Source organism: Hypanus sabinus, chromosome X1 (assembly GCF_030144855.1).
Source record: "Hypanus sabinus isolate sHypSab1 chromosome X1, sHypSab1.hap1, whole genome shotgun sequence".
Classification (NCBI taxonomy): domain Eukaryota; kingdom Metazoa; phylum Chordata; class Chondrichthyes; order Myliobatiformes; family Dasyatidae; genus Hypanus; species Hypanus sabinus.
In genome coordinates, this window is record NC_082738.1 from 14,186,048 (window position 1) to 14,202,363 (window position 16,316).

At 38.6% G+C, this 16,316-nt stretch overlaps 1 protein-coding gene across 1 annotated transcript in view; it reads left to right on the forward strand.

The window, feature by feature from the left end:
• Nucleotides 1-16,316, forward strand: part of LOC132384452 (electroneutral sodium bicarbonate exchanger 1-like) — a 194,204-nt gene that overhangs the window by 123,003 nt on the left and 54,885 nt on the right. Inside the window, exons 9-11 of the mRNA XM_059955605.1 lie at nucleotides 11,521-11,608; nucleotides 15,418-15,564; nucleotides 15,912-16,012. Coding sequence (XP_059811588.1) covers nucleotides 11,521-11,608; nucleotides 15,418-15,564; nucleotides 15,912-16,012 — 336 coding nt within the window. The remainder of the gene's footprint in view (nucleotides 1-11,520; nucleotides 11,609-15,417; nucleotides 15,565-15,911; nucleotides 16,013-16,316) is intronic.

Consider the following 16,316-nt stretch of genomic DNA (forward strand, 5'->3'; position numbering starts at 1 on the left):
AGAAGCATTGACCTGCCGAGTTCTTCCAGTGCGCAGTCTGTTTTGCCTTTATAACTTTTTGTGTCTGTGTTCACACATCATTATAAGATCTTTTAAGTTCCTGTATTAGATGTGTATCCACTTGCAAAGTAACTTGGTAACATTTATAAACGAGAAAATCTGCAGATGCTGGAAATTAAAGCAACACACACAAATGCTGGAGGAACTCAGCAGGTCAGACAGCATTTATTGAAAAGTGTACAGTTTCAACCTGAAACGTCGACTGTACTCTTTTCCATAGATGCTGCCTGGCCTACTGAGTTCCTCCAGCATTTTGTGTGTGTTGCTTTGGATTTCCAGCATCTGCAGATTTACTCTTGTTTGTGAATATAACTCCCCTACCCACTTCTCAAAGGCGCATTAGTGGAATTTTGTTTTCATCTGTTAATATGCACCTTGGAAGTCAAGTAATTTTTAAAATACTATTTCAGAATCAAGTTTATTATCACTGTCTCCTATGATGTGAAATTTGTTGTTTTGCAGCAGACTAGAGTGCAAAGACATAGGTAGTGATCATGGATTCATGGACCATTCAATAATATGACAGAAGAAAAGAAGCTGTTCTGAATCTTTGAATGTGGGTCGTCAGACTCCTATACCACCTCCCTGATGGTAGTAACAAGGAGGCATGTCCCAGATAGTCAGAGTTCTTAATGATGGATGCTATGATGGAGCCTTCATGCCAATGTGATACAATCAGAATTTTCTCCACCGTACATCTGTAGTAATTTGCAAGCTATTTTTCTCTCCACAAGTGCTGCCTGCCCTGCTATCACTGGTATATTCTATTTTGTTCTTCAATTTCAAGTTTTTGGTCATCCGTTTAATGCATGCAGAATCTGCTGATTGGCTGGTATTTTGCATTCACTTAAATATTTTTTCCACCCATCTTATCTTTGTCTCAAAATTACAGTTCAGAAAAAATGCACATCCCTGCAAAAATAATAGATTTTAGTCATACTAATTTTCCCACCCACACCACCATACAATCCTGAAATCTATTTATTACATTAGCAAAAGAAAGTAATTATCTTTTGTCAAAAACAAATTTCTGCCTTTGCAGATCTCCTCTCAGGGGATTCCCTTCCTTGAACTTGGGATTCAAAATCCAGCTGCAATATTTGATTTGTTTTTGAGGCTTTATGACTTGAGCACCCTTCAGATACCTCAGTTTTTGTTCTTGTACCTGTAGGGTTAAAAGAAACCCTTTTGCCTTAAATGTATGGTTTTAGAAATTGGTCAGGCGGTAGGACAACAGTGTTTGGAAACTCAACACAGTATATGTTGCAGTATTAAGTGAAATGTCTGAAATTGAGGGGAACAGTATTATGACTATTTCCAGAAATTGATAGTTGATTGGAATATACAAGTTCCAGCGCTTCTAATTTTTCTTAAGTGTTTCTAATTCTGGAAACTTAACTGTAGCTGTACATAATTGCACCTTTGTATAATACTAAATGGAAAATTTTATTCATTTTATTTGTAATTGAAGAAAAATGTACACATTTTACAGTGCTTTTGAAAGTGGTTTACAGCACTATCCCATATCTTGAGCAGCAAACTGCTGGAAGAACTTAACAGGTCAGGCAGTATTTTTGGAGGAAAATGGGAGATCAATGTTTTGGGTTGAGACCCTTCATCAGGATGACTACTATTGTGAATAAGAGGATAAATGGTGCTCTTTCTTTCCTGTCTCGTATTACATTTTGCCTATGACTATTTTCAGGAGGAGTTGATTCCCGGTTGTAAATTGACCTTGTTTTGAGAATAGCCTCAGCTTCACCCAATTTTCTGATAGCAGCCTAGCCAAGTCTGTGAATTCTAGGTCCATGGTCAAACCCATGCCCTACCAATCCATGATGTCAGGCATCATCAAAATACCCTTTCATGGGGCTTTTTAAGAAGGCCAATTCCAGTGCTTAATATTGAATATTGTATTAAAGACATAAAGACTCAGATTATAATACAGACAGACAGATGTACTTTATTGATCCCGAGGGAAATTGGGTTTCATTACAGTCGCACCAACCAAGAATAGTGTAGAAATATAGCAATATAAAACCATAAATAATTAAATAATAGGTAAATTATGCCAAGTGGAAATAAGTCCAGGACCAGCCTATTGGCTCAGGGTGTCTGACACTCCGAGGGAGGAGTTGTGAGGTTTGATGGCCACAGGCAGAAATGACTTCCTATGACGCTCAGTGTTGCATCTCTGTGGAATGAGTCTCTGGCTGAATGAACTCCTGTGCCTAACCAGTATATTATGGAGTGGATGGGAGACATTGTCCAAGATGGCATGTGACTTGGACAGCATCCTCTTTTCAGACACCACCATCAGAGAGTCCAGTTCCACCCCCACAATGTCACTGGCCTTGTGAATGAGTTTGTTGATACTGTTGGTGTCTGCTACCCTCAGCCTGCTGCCCCAGCACACAACAGCAAACATGATAGCACTGGCCACCACAGACTCGTAGAACATCCTCAGCATCATCTGGCAGATGTTAAAGGACCTCAGTCTCCTCAAGAAGTAGAGACGGCTCTGACCTTCTTGTAGACAGCCTCAACGTTCTTTGACCCATCCAGTTTATTGTCAATTCGTATCCCCAGGTATTTGTAATCCTCCACCATATCCACACTGACCCCTTGGATGGAAACAGGGGTCACCGATGCCTTAGCCCACCTCAGGTCCACCACCAGCTCCTTAGTCTTTTTCACATTACGCTCATAAAATCATAGAAATTAGCATTCTGCTAATGCTGTCAAAAATTGAATTGTATTGTTACTCTGGAGAGAGCTATTATTTTAGGTGCTGTTAGTCCTTAAGTTTGATTACTTATTGGTATATACTTCCTGTGCTGGGAACCTAGTGTGAGCCCCTACCTTCCTGTGCTTCTACAGAAATGAAAGTAGTCTGATTGCCCAACCACTTTGTGTGGAATAAACTAGAGAGGCAATGTGCAGTGGTTGTCTGTGAAAGCTGGTATTCTATAGGCTGAGACAAACTATGGCTGCTCAGCACTGAGCTTTGGGGCTTGGTACTGCACTGTGGTCAGTATGGTGAGTGTGGTCATTGCTGGAGACTGGCAGTACCTGTTCTGGGTGTTGACAGGCTGCCTGGATCTTGGTCTTCATCCTGTTGGGTCTGATGGGCCACCATTGAGCTTGGTAGTGGGGAAAGTTATGCAACCAAGCAGAGAGAGGAATCATCAGCAGCTTCCATCACATCCAACTATTATTTTTCTACTCAACACCAGCCCTCACTGGCAGCTAGTACACATTTCCTTGGTGGCTTATTCTACTTTCACCTTTCCACTGATTATATCACTTTAACTCTTCCATTGCTTTGGGAGTGCAAGAGGAGGGCTGTGCCCATATTTAGCTTCCAGGGACAGCATTGTGAGGTACTGGGGAGGGCAGTACTTTGTCCAGGTTCCTGGTTCACCAGTGCTGACAGTAATGACCTCTTAATTTTGTGCTCCTTCCATTTGCTTTCATTATCTTGCCTTTTCTGCTTCCTTCAGGGAACTGTGAACACATATTCCAGCATCTCTTTATTTTTGTGCAGGTCACAGTATACTTTTATCATGTGTTGTTTTCCCATGCACTTTTCCCTTCAGATATTTTACTTTGCAATTCATATCCAGATTCAATTTCATGGGCACAGTTATCATCCTCCTCCACCAGAGCAGAGCTTTCAACATTTGAAATAGTACAATAAGCCTCCTGCTGTGGATAAGTTTTTAGAGGACATTGACCATTTGATGCAAGAGGAAAAAATAGCTTGTCCTGGGACAAACATTCTTTGCCAATTCAGAAATCTAATATCAATGCAAATAATATATTGAAAAGGAGGGACTGAATGGATACTTTATATATATATATAAAAAATTGGTTCATAGCCAGAAGAACCTTTACATATACTAGTTTAGAATTTCAAATGGGAACTTTTTCCTGTTTGCCATGATTGACATGCCTAATTATTGCTAAATTCAAAGACATATTTCTTTGCCAGACTTCTAAACTTTTAACAGCTGATCTGGACATGTTTAAACCCCACATCTTAGCTCCATAACAATAACGAGCAAGATGCAAATCTTTTGTGTGATGTTTTGTTTGATCAGATGAATAGGATGGGCTATCTTGCAGTGATCTCCACAATCAACAATGACATGGTGTTCATTCATAGCTTCCTGCATACATTTTCATTTTCCTCTGCAGATTGACTATATATCTAAGTTAATCTTACAAATATCAAAGTGTTCAAACTTAATTTTTTCATCAAACATTATTCGTCATCTGAACTGGAACTAAAAGGTTGGAGGGACACATCAGAACCAGTACATTTTGGCTCAAGTAAGTGGCTGCCCCAATCTCAGCTACCTTATATCTTCCAGGTCATCAGCCCACATGCAATGCCCTATTATTTTTAGTAATATTTCCTGGCTGGTACTGATTTAAATGCCCAATTCTCTTCCTCCACCCTCCACTTTCACGCAGCCACCAAACAAGTATATGCAAATTGCTGAACCATGCACACAGCTTTTGGCAAAGAGGATAAATTACTTGCAAAATTTTCAATCTAATTCAATCAAGCAAGCTAAGGGCACTTCAACTATGAGGTATAAATTTTAAGCAATTTATGATCACCAAAATGACAAAATTGAATTTCTGTTTTTAAAACCACTGCCAATTAACTGGGAAATATTGGTTATTTTTTAAACAATTGAAGACCATCTCAATGTGAAGATGATTGTAATTCTAAGGAAGTTAAATTATACTAAGAGTTCCTTAATAATTCCTAATAATTGTTAAGGAATTCCTTATTAATAATTCTTGATAGTTCCTTAGAGTTATTAACCACCAAGAGTATATAGGAGCCTGAAGCTTCAATGTTTTAGGAACAGCTTCTACCCCTCTGCTATCAGATTTTTGAATGAACACAATTTCATTGTCCACTTTTTTTTGTTGCTCTTTTTGCACTACTTTTAATTTTACTTTTGTATATTTTTGTAATTTATAGTTTTGTAATGTACTTCTGCCGCAAAACAACAAATTTCACGACACATCCCAGTGATATTAAACTGATTCTGATCCACCCAAGACATTCATTGCTTCCATGAAGGAGGTGCTACAGGAGTCTGAAGAGACGCTCAGTATTTCAGGTCTACCACTCTACCATCAGGTTTCTGAGTGGATATAATGAACCCATGTACACTATCTCACTATTTTTCCTTTTTGTTTTTTATTGCTTTTTTTTTGCTACTTATTGTTTTTATTTATAGTGGGTTCCAATTAATTGAGACACACCAAAACCAGTACATTTTGGCCCAAATAAGCAGCTGCTCCAATTAGCTGAAGCTTCATGGAAGTAATTTAAAAAGTAAAAAAAAAGACAAACTGTTAACAAATTATGTATTCAAATGAAATAAAAAAACAAATTAGAACACTACTGATACTACAAAACTGAATTAGTTCCTAATTGTTATTGACGGAGGAATTCATCCAGTGTACATTGCTGACTTCTTTTGACTGTAAATGAGCAAAATCAGTGCAGACCTAGTGTAGATAATGGGCTGCTGTCAAACAATGTTTTTGATAATTACATCCTCCAAATCTTCATTTTTATTGTAACATTCAAGATGATTATCAATGTCTGAATCCTTCATAGTTCCTAACTTGTTGAAGTAGTGAAATCATTTTGTTTTCACTCCCTGCCATTTCTGGCATCTCCAAACCTGAATGCTTGAAACTGCAGTGAGCAAAGCAGTTCTGAATTCACTAGTATTTATTTCTCACCAACTATCAGTGACAAAAGGCACTGCTTTTTGAACATAAGCACATACAACGGATGCTACTTAAAAACACTAAGCATGATGTAGTGCCTAATGGCCGCAAGTGCATGTGACTGACACTAGTTAGAAATTGTTCAGCAATAGACTGCTGCCCCACTTCAAATGACAGTGTCCCAAAAAAGTGAAGGGAACCCCGGCTATTTTCTCGATTTAGTTTTTGTTCTTTGAGTTGTCCCAAATAAGCAGCTGCCCTGATTAACCAATAGCTTAATTAACTGAAATTCACTATATTTCTATTGTAATTTATATTTTTAAATTGTGTATTGCAATGTACTGCTGCCGCAAAACAACAAATTTCACAACATATGCCAGTAATATTAAACCTGTTTCTGATTGACTATATATCAATAGAATGGTTAGGCGAGCACAGATGTGACAAATGGAATTAAATCTGAGCATGAATCACGAAGTAAAATATCTGAGGGCAAAAGTGCATGGGAAAAAGTGCATGATAAAAGTATACTGTGATGTACAAAAACAAAGGGATGCTGGAATATATATAAATGAGATTTAAATGGGAGGATAACAAGGTGGCACAGTGATACCTGTGGGTATCTGAATGTAAATGCCTAAATACCAGAAAATGGGGATTTAATTCTTGTTAAATATAAAACATGCAGGTTAAAATTGTGCATCTTGAATTGGTGTTAGCTAAGATCTTAAATTCAGCCACTTGGTAGTGTAGTGGGATCTGCACCAGACTTCAAGGCAAGTGGTCCCTGGTTCAAATCTGGCTGGCTCCTTACACACTTTCCTTCCATGCTGGGTTTTACATTGAGCTAGCAACTTAGCCTCGTTAAAAATAAAAACCTACAAAAACACAAAAGAAACAGCAACTTGGTTTTACTGGCCAGTGCAGGTCAACATTTATCTTTGAGATAGCTTGTGCCTTTTGTATAGCAATCTACAGCCATCAATGTTAATAGTTACAAACAAGAGAAAATTTGCAGATGCTGGAAACCCAAGCAACACAAGCAGAATGCTGGAGGAACTCAACATGCCAGGCAGAATCTATAGGGAAAATATACAGTCAAGGGCATCAGGCCAAGATCCTTCAGCAGGACTGGTTTACTTGGTTTTGTGCAGCATGAAAGGTTTTAAACAGACAATTATTCTTCACTCCCACCCTACTAAGCCCAAGGGGATTCACTGACATTTCATCAGAACAAGTTGCAGTTTGCATAGAGCACAGTGAGATTAATGACCATGCTTTTGGTGTTTGTTGCAGGAGAAATGTTCAAAGTACATTTATTATCAAAGTGCATATGTCACCATATACAACCCTGAGATTCATTTTCTTGTGGGAATACACAGTAAATCCAAGAAACATAATAAAATTAATGAAAGACTGCACCCAACAGGACAGGCAAACTAACCAATGTGCAAAAGACAACAAACTGTGCAAATACAAAAAGAAGAAGAAAATAAATAAACAGGTAATAAATACCAAGAACGTGAGATAAAGTCCTTGAAAGTGAGTCGGTGGGTTGTGGGAACAGTTCAGTGATGGGGATGAGTGAAGTTACCCTACTGGTCCAAGAGCCTGATGATTGAGAGGTAATAACTGTTCCTGAACCTGGTGGTGTGGGTCTGAGACTCTTATACCACCTTCCTGATGGTGGCAGCAAGAAGAGAGCATAGCCTTGGTAGTGTGGGTCCTTAGTGATAGGTGCTGCTTTCCTGTAACAATGCTCTGTGTAGATGTGCTCATTGGTGAGGAGGGCTTTACTGGTGCTGGACTGGGATGTATCCACAACTTCTCATAGGATTTTCTGTTCAAGGGCATTAGTATTTCCATAATGGGTTGTAATACAACCAGACAGCATATTCTCCACCACACATCTATATAGAAGTTCCTCAAAGTTTTCAATGACTTGCTGAATATTCGCAAACATCTAAGGATGTAGAGACATTGCTGTGCTTTCTTTGTAAATGCACTTGCGTGCTGGACCCAGGACAGATCCTCCAAAATTATAACACTGAGGATTTAAAGTTGCTGACCCTTTTCCATTTCTGATCCTCCAATAAGGAGCTCCAGTTTCCTCCTCCTGAACGTCTTGTTGGCATTGAGTGAGTGGCAGTTGTAGCACCATTCAGCCAGATTTTCAGTCTCTTTCCTATATGCTGATTCATCATCACTTAATTCAACCTATAACAGTGGTGTTGTCAACAAACTTGAATGTGACATTGGAGCTGTACTTAGGCACACAGTCATCAGTGTAAAGCGAGTAGAGCAAGAGGGTAAGCATACAGCCTTGTGCATCTGTACTGATGGTGACTGTGGAAGAGATGTTGCTGCCAATCCAAACTGACTGGGGTCTGCAAGTGAGGCAATTGAAGATCCAATTGCATAAAGAGTTATTGAGGCCTAGGTCTTGAAGATTATTGATTAGTTTTGAGGGGATGATGGTGTTGAATGCCAATTTGTAATTGATAAAGAGCATTCTGATGTTTACATCTTTTCTGTCCAGATCTTTCAGGGTTGAGTGAAGAGCCAATGAGATGGCATCTGCTGTGAGCCTGTTGTGCTGCTAGACAAATTGGAGGCAAACTGTTGTCTAAGGCATTACAAAAATGTCACTTTCATGAGTGTGGGACCTGTTAAATATACTGAGATCAAAACTGTAGCTGATAAATTCTGATTTTTTTTAATCTGTAAGTTGGTACTACTATCAATGGAGCATACACTTGATGTTGCACCTAAATGTTTGCTTCAGTTATGTTCAAATCCTGCAAAGGTAATGAACCCACAATTACTTAAAGACAAGAGTACAGCTACCTGATTCATGGTTGACAGTACTTGCTCCTTGAATCAAAATGTAATGCTTTTATGGAAACACAAAAACCTGTATCTGTTGGAAACCTAAAGCAACACACAAAGGAGCTGGAGGAACTCACTGGGTTAGGCAGCATCTGAGGAGGGAAATGGACAGGGGAATTTTCATCATCCCTCTAGAGCATTTTTCCCTCTAAGTCTTGCAAATGCTGTCTACAGTACTGCAACATTCAAAATTCTTCTGCAGTGTGGTTTTTGATTTCCCTAGTTAGAAGGTGTGCCTTCACTGCTTTGTCTGTAAAGCCACCCCTGGCTTCAGGGGCTTGGGCTTATTTTAGGTTACCACACATTCTGCCACATCTCAGTTTGCAACTGACTACTGCATTAGGGAGGTCATCCCAAATTCCAAAGTGAAGGACAAGAGACTTCTGCTTGTCCACTCATAGGTAGAATGCCATAGGAGTTGCAGGCTTCCCTAAATATAAGCACTTGGAGACCTGGTGAAGTTCTACTAAGCAACCATGCATTCCATTTTAGAATCTTTATTTAATATAGCCCCTTGCACAAAGAATGTGCTTTCTACATGTTTAAGAAATGTTCAGAAATCAAAATGGGATTGAAATAAAGCAAAAAGTTATTAAAATAGGTTTGTACAAGGTCAAATCTTGCTTGCCAGAAAATCACTGTCCATTGCTTCAATGTCCACCTGGCCCAGATATTATTAATCTTGTTTTTAACATTCAATGACACTTAAAGCTATTAAAAATTAAGTAAATATTTTAACTCTTGGGTAAGTGATAGAAATGTAGAAAGCCTACAGCACAATAAAGGCCCTTCAGCCCACAAAGCTGTGCCAAACATGTCCTTACCTTAGAAATTACCTAGGGCTACCCATAGCCCTCTATTTTTCTGAGCTACATGTACCTGGCCAGGAGTTTCTTAAAAGGCACCATTGTATCTACTTCCACCACCGTCGCCAGCAGCACATTCCATGCACTCACCACTCTGCGTTGTTTTTTTTTTAAAAGAGCTTCCCCCGACGTCTCCTCTGTACCCACTTCCAAGCACCTTAAAACTGTACCCTCTCATGTTAGCCATTTCAGCCCTGGGGAACAGCCTCTGACTACCCACACAATCAATGCCTCTCATCATCTTGTACACCTCTATCAGGTCACCTCTCATCATCCGTTGCTCCAAGGAGAAAAAGCCGAGTTCACTCAACCTATTCTCATAAGTCATGCTCCCCCATCCAGGCAACATCCTTGTAAATCTCCTCTGCACCCTTTCTATGGTTTCTGCACCCTTCCTATAGTGGGGCAATCAGATCTGAGCACAGTACTCCAAGTGGGGTCTGACCAGGGTCCTATATAGCTGCAACATTACTTCTTGGCTCCCACGTTTGATGAAGGCCAATGCACCGTTGCTTTCTTAACCACAGAGTCAACCTGTGCAGCAACTTTAAGTGTCCTGTGGACCCCAAGATCCCTCTGATCTTCCACACTGTCAGGAGTCTTATATTAATATGATATTTTGTCATCATATTTGACCTACCAAAATGAACCACCTCACACTTATCTGGGTTGAACTCCATTTGCCACTTCTCAGCCCAGTTTTGCATCCTATCGCTGTCCCGCTGTAACCTCTGACAGCCCTCCACATTATCCACGACACCCCTAAAATTTACTAGCCCATACCCCCACTTCTTCATCCAGGTTACTTATAAAAATCACGAAGAACAGGGGTTCCAGAACAGATCCCAGAGGCACACCACTGGTCACTGACCTCCATGCAGAATATGACCCGTCCACAACCACTCTTTGCCTTCTGTGTGCAAGCCAGTTCTGGATCCATAAAGCAATGTCTCCTTGGATCCCATGCCTCCTTACTTTCTCAATAAGCCTTGCATGGGGTACCTTGTCAAATGCCTTGCTGAAATCCATATACACTACATCTACTGCTCTATTTTCATCAATGTGTTTAGTCACATCATCAAAAAAAATGCTTCTCCAAATGTTCATAAATCCTGCCTCTCCAGGATCTTCTCCATCAACTTACCAACCACTGATATTTGTAAGGGAGATCTAGCCACTTTAAGATCTCTAACAAAAGGAATAAATCTCCATAATTGTGAGTATAGCTTTTTATTACCTGATGGCTGTTTGGCTATAAAGTGCTTATCAATCTTTTTCCACCTGTAACTTGAATAAATTATCTCTGAATTTTAGATATGTTTAATGGACATCCAGTGGGTCGATAATACAAATTTGTACCTTTTAAATTTGTGTACAGCAAGTGTTTTGGTATCATGGTGTTAAATTAATATGTGGAAGAGCAGGTAACTCAGTCCACAACTTTACAGATACTAAAAGGTGCTGTCTAATTTGTTCAATAACAATGGGAGCCTTTGCACTTATAATTATTCTTGCAGCAAGATCCAAGCCAAATGTCTTCTGTCTGTAATTTTCAAAGCAAAGCATTTATTGGGGACAGCGTGTTTTTTTAAAAAAGTCCCTTGCCCTCAAGTATCAAGGATTTTGTGGGTCATGGATGTTATTGACAATACTGGGATTAGTTGTCCTTTCCAAATTGCCCTGCACAGTTGTCTATATTTTGTGGGCTTGACTCACCCAGGCTGGAGCAGACATAGACTCTTTTTTTACAAAAAGCTTGTGCTGGTTTCTAAAGCATTTTTTGCCTTTTTTTGTGTTGCAGTTACAACCTAAGGTAGCATGGAGCCTAACCCTGTGATTTGTGTAATCATGACAGCAGTTGACTCTTTTTTTTAAAGAGAGCAGCAAGTTACTCATATGTTTGATAACACCCATCTTATTGAAGTCTGTCCTATTCCAGGTTCCTTTTCATTTTACTTGGACCGGTTGGAAAGGCACAACAATACCATGAGATTGGTAGATCTATGGCCACTATAATGACTGATGAGGTAAGTCTGCTTTGAGACAATGGTGTGCATGTCATTGATTGGATTGGTGCTGTTTTAGGTGCTGCTATTATCCAGATAAGATACTAAAATTTCATTAAAAAATGTCTAGTGTTTGAATTTCCCTTGTGTTCTTTCAGGATAAAGTCCTTTTTTTTTTCTCATTACTCAGCCCCATGACACTGTAGGATTTTGTGACTAGAACATGGGAGAGACATTTTATGTGCTTAAGAAAAGCTACATACTTTCATTATGAACAAACCTAAAGCAATTGCCTTACACTAGCGTCATTATGTCAGACGCCATCTCTTAAAGTGAGCACAACTCAATGACAGTGTTTGTGAATTATGTAGAACAGTTTCTATTATGAACAATGTGTCAACTATCATCCATTTTATTACCCTACAATCAGTTCTTCCCACGCACTGCCTGAACATTTTCTGTCTTTTGTCTTGGACTTCCAGCATCTACATTTTTGACTGGGCTATGGAATTTCAGACCTAAATTTCTCCACTTCACCTCTTTCTGAGTGGCCTTTAACCTACCCTTGAAACCATTTGCATGTATTTTACAGATTACATTGATTTTGAGCTGTTGTGCCAATCACTGGCCCTTTTGACAGGCAAATGTCACTATCTAGTCTGCACCTCCTGCCCCAGCACACATCTTCCTGCCCCCCCCCCCCCAAACACATTGAAGTGGCAGCAGCAACTACCCTTTGGAAAATATTCCACAGTGAGATTTAATTTAACTGTTGAGAGACTTTTTAAGAGCTGGGTAATGTAAGGCTGGTTCATTTGCTCTGGAAAACTGAATGACACTGAGATGAAGCTATTTTTCATTTCTGTTTCTGAATTCTTTACGAAATATGTCAGAGCCAGCAGCGAGCTGGATGCAACATCAATTAGATTATTGTCAGCTTCATGTCTGACAGTAAATACAATCTGCCTGTACTGGCTAAGACATGTTTTATTTGCATCACAGATTTAAGATGGAATTCCTAAACTAGTAATATAATAAATTGTAAAGTGTTGTGGGTCAAGAGCAATTGCAGCAGTACTCAGCCTCTGGATTAAAGGAAGTGAAATTTGCCTTGGCTGGTTAAGGAGAAGTTGGATAGTAAGGAAACAAACTTGGAAATAATTTGTAGACTTAAAACAATTTTGTTGATGCATGGAATTAGTTATAGAAAATAGACGGATGCAGTGCAGTGCAGTTATCCCTGCTTTGAAGAAAGATTGGGCTTAGATATAGATATATATATATATTAGAATTATTTATATTATTTGCACTTAAATGGACTTCACTATTTTCTTTGTTTTAAATGGTAGGTACCACCACAGTATTTTGAGTTGGTGCCAGCTTCAGTAAAGTTTAAATGATAATATTATAGAAATTGTTTGCAATGCAATATTTTTTGTGGCTTAGCTTTCTTTCAAAGAGCAGGCTGAATTTTGTAGATATTTGCTAAATATGTGCAAGGAACGTGACTCCCTCTTGTGCCTATATTACTGATAACAGTTTGACTAAACTGAAATGCTCAGGTGTACACCATTAAATGCATTCAAAGGGTAAAAATTGCTGTTTCCAACCATTAATACACCATTACATGTAACTAAAACAGCAACTAATCTTATAGGGCATTAGGCAATTTTTTTTAGTGGCTGCAATTTATTGTTGTTTTTTTTTAAATACTGTAGATTCCAATTAATTGGGGACACATCGGGACCAGAACATTTTTGCCCAGTTAAGCAGCTGCCCCAATTAGCTGAACTTTCTTTGAAATTGTTAAAAAAGTATTTTTAAAATGAGCTACTTGTTCAATTGAATAATGAATTTTGTGTCTAAATGAAATGCAGAACAAATTAGAGCACTATCAATACTACTACAGTACTATAAAACTGTGTATTAATTCTTAATAGTTGTCAATGGAGGAATTCATCCAGTGTACATTGCTGTGTTCTTTTGACTGTAAGTGAACAAAATCAGCTTAGACACCCAGTGCAGATAATGGACTGCCTTCATACAATGCTTTTGATGATTGCATTTTCCAAACCTTCATTTTCATTGTAACATTCAAGATGATTTTCGATACCTTCCAATTCTTCATAGTCCCTAACTTGTTGAAGTAGTGAAATTGTTTCATTTTGATTTTTGCTGTTTCTGGCATCTCCAAGCCTGACTGTTTGAAACCGCAGTGAACAACAGCTCTGCATTGTCCTACTGCCTATTTTTCGCCAATTATCAGTAACAAAAATCACTGCTTTTTGAATGCATTCGCACACAATTCACGCTATTTTTAAAACCGTAATCACGGTGTAGTGTCTGATGGTCACACAAGTGCACACATCTGATGCTAGTTAGAAACTGTTCGGCAACAGTCTCTTGCCCTAATTAAGTAGCATGGTGTCCCAAAGAAGTGAAGGGAATCACCGCTATTCTCTTGGTTAATTTTTGTTCTTTAAGAGTTATCCCAAATAAACAGTTGTCCCGCTTAACCAATGGCCCAATTAACCAGAATCCCCTGTATTGGCATTTTCTCCCAAATCTGTGAACAATGCATAGATATTTTTAAATGAGATTCCAAAGTGATTCAAAAGGTACACCCTTTACAAAACTGGACTTCAGGTTTGTGGTAATTAGATCCTGCAATATGAAAGGATCAAATAATAGGCACTTCATTCACTGTATGTTTTTTAAAAAATAAAACAAATGGCCCATAAATTTGCAACTGCCATTAAATGAAAAAGCAGTCCTGAGAAATGGTACTCATTCAGTGATGTAAAAAAAAATTCTTAAACTCCCCTTGCTTCTTTCCCCCCCCCCAGTATACTTATTGCTTATAATCCATATCATTTGATGAGCACCAGCATCATTTTTGTTTAATGTCATTACTTGAATAATCGATGTGGACATGTAGAAACATAATCTGGCTGAGTACCATATTAGAGCTGTTTCTTTTGTGTGGTGAATGTTAGCATCAATGACTGAATGTGGGTATTGGATTGGTGTTTAGTGCAGGAAAGCTAAGCTGCATTTTTGCATTCATTTGACGTTTGCTGACACACAAGTAATAGAGAAGTAGGAAGGAAAGGACAGTGAAGTTAATGGAAGATGCTCCATGAGAAAGCCTGGTGGTAAAATCTGTGCATACATTTGCATGTTGTAACAAACCTATTGAAGGGAGTAGTACCCAAGTGATCACAAACCTAAAAATGCACATTGCTACTTTTAATAATGAACAAGTGAAAACTCCAAAAGCTCCATCAGGCAGCATCTGCAGAAAGAAATAGAAGACATTGCAGGTTGATCTAGGACAGAGAAAAGGAATTTGCTACTTTTTTTTTAATCAAGTAGAATAGTACCAGAACAAATTATAAAGAATTAATGATGATCCTTGAACTACTTGTGTGATTGAAACAATCATAACATTTCCTGTCAGGGTGCTTCTGATTAGAGGATTTAAACTAAAACATTTTAATATAAAGAACAGAATGAGATGATGGCAGTGTGAAAGCGGGTGAGCAGTTTCCACAATATTAAACTCTGCTCAGCTGGAGCAGAGAAATCCTACTAAACAATAAGTTGCAAAGATGCTTCATGAAACATGATTAAAGTCGAGATATTGTAGTCAATAGTGCAATTATATTATACCTTGATTATCTAAATTAGAGTTCAAATGGGACCACAAACAAGACTTCACAAACTTACAAGCCTCCTTACGAATGTTATCAAATGGCATTCAAAAATAATATGCATATGCACTTTAATTAAAAAAAATGTAAAAGATCATTGTTCTGCTTGCATTTCAGATATTCCATGATGTAGCCTACAAAGCCAAAGATCGCAGTGATCTTCTTGCTGGGATTGATGAATTTCTTGATCAGGTGACCGTTCTGCCCCCTGGTGAATGGGATCCTTCCATCCGAATCGAACCTCCAAAAAATGTTCCATCTCAGGTATGACTTTTCCATTCCAATCAAAAAGATCCTTGAAGAGGGTACTTGCGCATTACTTTGTTCTTGTTGCCAGCATGTAACAGTGGCAAATTGAACTGTTAATCACAATGATATAATAATAGATGGGATATAGAGAAGTGCTGAGCTATCAAAAGGGACCAGAAGACATTTACCCTTTAAAAAATATATACTTTTTTCAAATCTTAAGGTACTAATTGGGAATAATTGCATCATCTCTGTGTGACATTTCCACATGGATATCTATAGACCTGCAGAATCTTCAAAAACCATGTGGAAATGATGTTTCATTGCACCATGTCTCATTCATATCTCCATTTGTACAATAGGAGAAACGGAAGCAGCCAGGAATCCCAAATGGTAATGCTTGCCATATTGAGCCTGAACCGCAAGTGGGCCACACAGGTCCTGAACTGCAGCGCACTGGAAGGTTTGTTGTAACTACTTGTATGGCATTTTTAACTAAACTTAAATTTTGGCACTCTCATTCTCAATATAAACCCACTCTGTTTATCTCATTTTCCTCCTTTTGTGAATGGTAAACTTCAGCTAAATTAACACAGCTACAGTGTGTGCTGCTGCTGTGACCTCAGCTGAAACCAATGCAGCTGTTTGACAGTATAACTGAGAGACATATGGCAAATTTCAGAACTAGGCTGCTTTTTGCCTTATGTGGTACATTAAGATTACTCCGCCAGAGACCAGAAGTTCAAAACATTTTTCTTCTCTAAAAG